Raw genomic sequence first — 7,500 nt, forward strand, 5'->3', positions numbered from 1 at the left:
CTCTTTCTTCTTCTTTCTTCTTCTTCTTCTTCTTCTTCTTCTTTCTTCTTCCTTTCTTCTTCTTCTCTTCTTTCTTCTTCTTCTTCTTCTTCTCTTCTTTCTTCTTCTTCTTCTTCTTCTTTCTTCTTCTTCTTCTTCTCTTCTTCTTCTTCTTCTTCTTTTCTTCTTCTTCTTCTTCTTCTTCTCTTCTTCTCTTCTTCTTCTTCTTCTTCTTCTCTCTTCTTCTCTTCTCTTCTTTCTTCTTCTTCTTCTTCTTCTCTTCCTTCTTCTTCTTTCTTTCTCTCTTCTTCTTCTTTCTTCTTCTTCTTCTTCTTCTTCTCTTTCCTTCTCTTCTTCTTCTTCTTCTTCTCTTCTCTTCTTCTTCTTCTTCTTCTCTTCTTCTTCTTTCTTCTTCTTCTCTTCCTTCCTCTTCTCTTCTTCTTCTTCTTCTTCTTCTTCTTCTCTCTTCTTCCTTCCTTCTTTCTTCTTCTCTTCTTCTTCTTCTTCTTTTCTTTCTTCTTCTTCTTCTTCTTCTTCTTCTTCTTCTTCTCTTCTTCTTCTTCTTCTTCTTCTTCTTCTTCTTCTTCTTCTTCTTCTCTCTTTCTTTTCTCTTTTCTTCTTCTTTCTTCTTCTTTTCTCTCTTCTTTCTTCTTCTTTCTTCTCTCTTCTTCTTCTTCTTCTTCTTTTTTTCTCTTCTTCTTCTTCTCTCTTCTTCTCTTTTCTTCTTCTTCTTCTTCTTCTTCTCTTTTCTTTCTTCTTCTTTCTTCTCTTCTTTTCTTTCTTCTTCTCTTCTTTCTCTTCTCTTCTTCTTCTTCTTCTTTCTCTTCTTTCTTTTCTTCTTCTTTTCTTCTTCTTCTTTCTCTCTTCTTTTTTTCTTCTTTTTTTCTTCTTCTTCTTCTTCTTCTCTTTCTTCTCTTTTTTTTCTTTTCTTTTCTTCTTCTTCTTTTTCTCTTCTTTTTTCTTCTTTCTTCTTCTTCTTCTTTTTTTTCTTCTTCTTCTTTTTTTCTTTCTTCTTTTTTCTTCTCTTCTTCTTTCTTCTTTTTTCTCTTTTCTTTCTTTTCTTCTTCTTCTTTTCTCCCTTTTCTTCTTCTCTTCTTCTTCTTTTCTTCTCTTCTTCTCTCTTCTTCTTCTTCTTTTCTTTCTTCTCTTCTCTTTTTCTTCTTCTTTTCTTCTTTCTCTTCCTTCTTCTTCTTTTTTTCTTTTCTTCTCTTCTCTTTTTCTTCCTCCTTCTTTTCTTCTTTTCTTTCTTCTTCTTCTTCTTTTTTCTTTTCTTCTTCTTCTTCTTTTCTCTTCTTCTTTTCTTTCTTCTTCTCTTCTTTTTTTTTCTTCTTTTCTTTCTTTCTTTTCTCTTCCTTTCTTTTCTTCTTTTCTCTTTTCTTTCTCTTCTTCTCTTTTTCTTTTTTTTCTCTCTCTCTTTCTTCTTTTCTTTTCTTCTTCTTCTTTCTCTTCTCTTCTTCTTCTCTCTTCTTTCTCTTCTCTTCTTCCCCTTCTCTCTTCTTCTTCTTCTTCCTCTCTTTTCTTCTCTTTTCTTCCTTCTTCGTCTCTGTCCTCTCGTCGCCCCCCCCCCTCTCTCATCCCTTTTCCTTCTTTATTATTCTTATCTCTGTGTTCCAGTCTCTTTAATTATTTTATGAGTAGTAGTAGTAGTGTAGTAGTAGTAGTAGTAAGTAGTAGTAGTAGTAGATAGAGTAGTAGTAGAGAGTAGTAGTAGTAGTAAGTAGAGTAGTAGCAGCAGGAGTAGTAGTAGTAAGTAGTAGTAAGTAGTAAGTAGTAGTAAGTAGTAGTAGTAGTAGTAGTAGTAGTATAGTAGTAAGAGTGAGAGTAGTAGTAGTAAGTAGTAGTAGTAGTAGTAGTAGTAGTTAGTAGTAGTATAGTGTAGGTAGTAGTAGTAGTAATAGTAGTAGTAGTAGTAGTAGTGTAGTAGTTAGTAGTAAGTAGTAGTAGTAGTAGTAGAGGTAGTAGTAGTATAGTAGTAGTATAGTGTAGTAGTAGTAGTAGTTATAGTATAGTAGTATAAGTAGTAGTAGTATAGTAGTAGTAGTAGTAGTAGTAGTAGTAGTAGTAGTAGTAGAGTAGTAGTAAGTAGTAGTAGTAGTAGATAGTAGTAGTAGTAGTAGTAGTTAGTAGTAGTAGTAGTATAGTAGTAGAAGTAGCAGGAGTAGTAGTAGTAGTAGTAGTTAGTAGTAGTAGTAGTAGTAGTAGTATAGTAGTAGTAGTTAGTAGTAGTAGTAGTAGTAGGTAGTAGTAGTAGTAGTAGTTAGTAGTAGTAGTAGTAGTAGTAGTAGTAGTAGTAGTAGTAATAATAATAGTAGTAGCAGTAGTAGTAGTAGTAGTAGTAGTAGTAGTAGTAGTAGTAGTAGTAGTAGTTGTAGTAGTTGAAGTGGATGAAGTAGTAGTAGTAGTAGTAGTAGTAGTAGTAGTAGTAGTAGTAGTAGTAGTAGTAGTAGTAGTAGTAGGAGTAGTAGTAGTAGTAGTAATAGTAGTAGTAGTAGTAGTAGTAGTAGTAGTAGTAGTAGTAGTAGTAGTAGTAGTAGTAGTAGTAGTACTAAAAGTAATAATACTAGTGGTCGTAGTAGTCGTAGTAGTAGTAGTGGTGGTGGTGGTGGATGTAGTACTAGAAGTGGATGTAGTTGTAGTAGTAGTAGTGAATGTGAACGTGAAATATGAGCAATTTTGATTCATGTTATGATAATTTTTTGTCCTATCTCACCAAATAATACAATTAAAATCTTAATTAATTCTCTCATCTCATGTAGTTCCATATCTGAAGCAGACGTCGGAGGTCATCTTCCGCCAAGCTGATCTATCTCTTGCCAATTCTATTAAAGCAGCGCCACCTTTCTCAGCTTCATCTGTCCAAGTTCTTATCCCTTTCAAATACGTTATTCTTTGTCTTCCTCTTATTCTTTTTCCATTCATCTTTCCAGTCAAGGCGAGTACTTCCAAACCAGGGTGGCGGATAATGTGTCCTAAAAATTCCATTTGGCGTTTGATGATTTTTGTTATCAGTGATCTTTTTCTGTTTGCCATTTCTAAAATTTCTTCATTTCTTTTCCTTTCCATCCATGACACCCTCATCATTCTTCTGTAAAACCACATTTCCACTGCCTCCAGTCTTTTAACCATGGTCTTGTTTATGGTCCAGCTCTCACAACCATATAGCAGCACAGACAGTACATAGCAATCCAGGACTTTGATTTTTGTTTTCATGCTAATATTCCTGTTTTTCATAATTGTATGCAGCTGGTTGAATGCATTCTTCGCCATACCTATTCTTTTCTTTATTTGACAATCTGATTTTCCATTGGATGTTAATTAATTACCACTTGTAAATAATGTGAAATGTGTCTATCTCCGACACGACTTAGAAATTGTGCCTTTCCCAAGGGTTTCCAGCCTGGTCACTGCGGTTTGAACTCGAGACACTTGATTTTACTCAAGGCGAGTCAGACATATTTACTACTTTGCCACATCAATCATTTTATATCCAATTATTGCAATGCCTTAACACGTGTTAACTGAACGCAATTATGGGCTTGATTTAATATTGTTGTTATGGGCAATATTTTGTGTTGCTTTGAGAGATTTCCATTACAACAACCCTTGACAATTTGGGTTATCAGACCTGCAAATAAGTCAACGTTGCGATAAGACATTAAGTAAGGGGATTCCAAAGACGTCTGGTTATTGCTGTTTTCAATGACCGATAAACCGACTTTGTCTTTCATCCATTTGTGACGGTGTTAGGATAATTATAACCGTGACTGTACTGTAATCAATCATTTCCATAATCAATATTACAAACAGTATAAAAGAACTAAAGTAAAGTAACTGCTGCAGGCTAATCTAGTCTTATGCGAATAGCACTCTTGCGTGTCAGGAGAAAGTTAAATTTATAGCTTAGCAGCATCCGGGAAAGATTTCATGATATTGTGTTTTTCCCCCATTCACTCTAGCCTAATAAAAAAAATTAAAAAAAAAAAAAGGGGGGGGGGGGGGGGGGGAAGAAAATAAATTGAGCTTTATATAGCGCAATATGCACTAAACGTGCTCTAAGCGCTTTACAAGGGGTCCCTGGCCAACAGCAAAATTTAACATGTAAGACGGGACATGGCGCCTGTTTGGCGATATTGCAATTATTACGTTGTTAAGGGAAGGTACTCTTTTTACATCAGAGAACGGTGAGAGTATGTGAGTAAATAGCCTTTTCCAAGGACTCAACAATGCGTCCAGTGAAGCTCAAACCCAGGACCTTCCGATCCGAAAGCGAGTGTCATACCACTAGACCACATAGCCGTCGATGGCGCAGTGACATAATTTACAATTTTAAAACAAAAGACGGGTGATATATATAAAAAAAGATTATTCCTTTACACGTGGTGTTTGATTTTACCATAACCTTTTGTGGCTTGGTGTTCTTGTGGTAGAACACAGGGTTTGTGACCTATAGGTCCCGGGTTCGAGCCTTGTTTGTAGGAGGTGCAAAGATGAGTTCTTGAAAAAGACTCAGACTGTCAACCCATATTTTATATTGAAAAAAAAACTTCAGTAAAAATCAAAACAAGACAAAAACATGGAAATCAACAAAATACAGAAGAAATACCCCCAAATAAAACATTTAAAAACAAAAACAAAGACAACAACAAATAAACAACTAAAATGAAAACAAAAACAATTTAAAAAACCCTGACGCTAAGCAGATTCAATCCAGGTCCCTTTGCTCGTGCTCAACCAAATACATGAACTATCATCACCATCATCGTTATCATCATCATCATCATCATCATCATCATCATCATCATCATCATCATCATCATCATCATCATCATCATCATCATCATCATCATCATCATCATTTGCAGCGGCGGTAGCAAAATCACCATACAACCACCACACCCCATTCCTAAAACATCGCCACCGCTTTCAATTCCTCCTCCTCATCTTTCTCTAAATCCTTCCTCCTCTCCCCTCCTCCTCTTCTTCATCATCATCTCCTTATATTGATTTACGCCCCATTTTTTCCTACATCTATTCGTTTGACATAATTCATCTGAATCAGCCTATTTTTGTTCCTCATTACCATTGCAAAAATATTCATAAATGAAGAATAGGAAATAGAAAATACATTATATCCCACTCTGTCACTTGTGGCAGAATGACATCAAGACAACAATAAACTAAGGAGGTGAAATCAAAATTGAATTTAAACTGTATTTGGAAAAAAAAACAACTTAAAGATCATTCGTAAGACCTTTCCCATGTTATTTGACATCTTATAGAAAACTGTCATGGCGTCAATTTATGCGCATTGCGTCGATAGCGCAGTGACATAATTTACCATTTAAAAACAAAAGACGGACGATATTAAGCGTCGCTAGCAACAAGTTGGGTGACAATGGCGACAAAACAAATACTCTGGCCTGTCGTTATGTCCTTGGTTAAGTCACTTCACACACATTACCCCACAGAACTCCGGTATGAATGACTACCTGGCCATAGGTAATGATGGGTATTGTTAGATGTTGGTACCAAAATAAAAAGACACCCAAGAGTCCAAGCTTTCATTCGGGTTCTTTATTTATGAGTTTGTATGCGTTTTGTTTGTAAGGGAGAGTGAAAGAGAGAGAGTGAAAGAGAGAGAGAGAGAGAGAGAGAGAGAGAGAGAGCGAGAGAGGGAGAAAGAGAGAGAGGGGGGGAGGGAGGGAGAGAGTGTACGTGTGAGAGAGAGAGAGAGAGAGAGAGAGAGAGAGAGAGAGAGAGAGAGAGAGAGAGAGAGAGAGAGAGAGAGAGATGATCAAATGAGCCACAATGAATTATTTTCGACCAGTTGCTTTGAAGACAGAATTTGTTTGACTCTAATTAAAAAATAAAAGGAATGCGAGTGACGATAAATTCTATATCACCATCATATCTCTATTCGATGTGAATTTATAATATGTGAGTAAAACTAAAATGCTTTATGACAAAGGCGTAATTTTAACAATAACTTCCTTGTCTTGAAACATTCTGGACAACACGTCCACGAACCACTCACGACTTGTTCACATAATTTACTCCCCAGTAAATACATAGATTTAGTGCAGAAAATTATATTCTAAGCCTTTCTTCATATCAATATCCTAACAACCTGAAACTAGTAAAAGAAATCGTCGCCAGTGTAACAACTGGCAAAACTGTGCAAGCTCCCTTCTCCAACATTGTGTAAATGGTCTTCTTTTCTGGTCTAAATATAGATAGTATGCGCTTGGCTAAGAAGCTCACAACATTGCCATCCGGAAGTATTGCGGACCAACACACAAAACTATGTGTACCCTTAAACGTTTATAGTCTGGATAATACAGTTTAGTGAGAATTACTCAAGCCTGATGGCAAAAATAAAAAACTATAACAAAGGCCTGGGTGACGTCAACTTCGAACTATCTATACGCTGGTCGACAATAATGACAGATCATCCATCCTTGCTCTTTTACGCCCCGCCATGCTTAGAATCTGCCTATAAAACCCTGCTACTAAAATATTTCTGCCACCTTATGATTCAATATGTAACCTATTATATTCATTATTTGTCCTCCGAAGGACTAGTTACAAACACACTTCCAATGATTTTGGAACGAGAACAAGTAGAAGGTGTGACGTCAGGACTTCTAATCCCTATTTCAAATGCAAGATTATTAATCGTATACTTATAATGTGGTGTCGCGATATTTAAAAAATTAAAATGATTATTTATATAGCGGAATTCCACGTTTTACCAATGTCAATGCATTTCACAGAATGCTACGTCAAATACAATACAAGACTCGTCCTGTTTGTACGAGCATTCTTAAGATTATCCGTCACTGTCTTCAACCAGGTACTGATTCACATTTGAGTTGAGTGCCTTATCCAAGGACACAAAGCCAAGATTTCGCTTGATATTGTCAAAATGAGACACTGCATCGCTGAGTCACCGTCTTTGCATAGTGTGAAGAGGAAATGTGATAAATCGAATCCTGATTTTGGAGAAGGTAGTTCTTACACAATTAACATCTCATCTTAAGAACAACAGTTTGGAACAACCCTTTCAGTCAGCCTACAAACATCAACACAGTACTGAAACGGCGCTTCTTAAAATCTTTAATGACTTGTTATGTAATGCTGATGCTAACAATATCAATGTATTATGCCTTTTAGATCTTTCAGCTGCCTTTGACACCATTGACCATGACATTTTGTTAAGAAGACTAGAAAATACGTTCGGCATAAAAGGAATTGCCCTTAAATGGTTTACATCATATTTACAGGATCGATGGCAGACTGTCGTGGTGAATGGTGTTCAGTCAGAACAAGTTTTACTAAATTTTGGAGTGCCACAAGGCTCTGTTCTTGGCCCTGTCCTTTTTACTGTATATATGCAGCCCCTTTCTAGTGTGATATCCAGATTCAATCTGAGTTATCATTTTTATGCAGATGATACGCAAATATATGATTCAGCACCCTTAGTAATTTACAGTTCTTAATACAACGAATTACGAGCTGTTT

The 7,500-nt window shown here is 36.0% G+C and overlaps 2 protein-coding genes across 2 annotated transcripts in view; one reads left to right on the forward strand and one right to left on the reverse strand.

Annotated features, from left to right (window-relative positions):
- LOC144972596 (uncharacterized) overlaps positions 1 to 7,500 on the reverse strand; it is a 277,443-nt gene that overhangs the window by 159,987 nt on the left and 109,956 nt on the right. The gene's annotated exons all lie outside the window — the stretch shown is intronic.
- The window catches only part of LOC144973885 (uncharacterized), a 41,729-nt gene continuing 41,133 nt past the window's right edge, over positions 6,905 to 7,500 (forward strand). The window contains exon 1 of the mRNA XM_078916772.1: positions 6,905 to 6,986. Coding sequence (XP_078772898.1) covers positions 6,905 to 6,986 — 82 coding nt within the window. The remainder of the gene's footprint in view (positions 6,987 to 7,500) is intronic.

The sequence above is a fragment of the Berghia stephanieae genome, chromosome 5 (genome assembly GCF_034508935.2).
Source record: "Berghia stephanieae isolate SIO BIC M18660-M18661 chromosome 5, UCSD_Bste_1.3, whole genome shotgun sequence".
NCBI classification, from domain to species: Eukaryota; Metazoa; Mollusca; class Gastropoda; order Nudibranchia; family Aeolidiidae; genus Berghia; species Berghia stephanieae.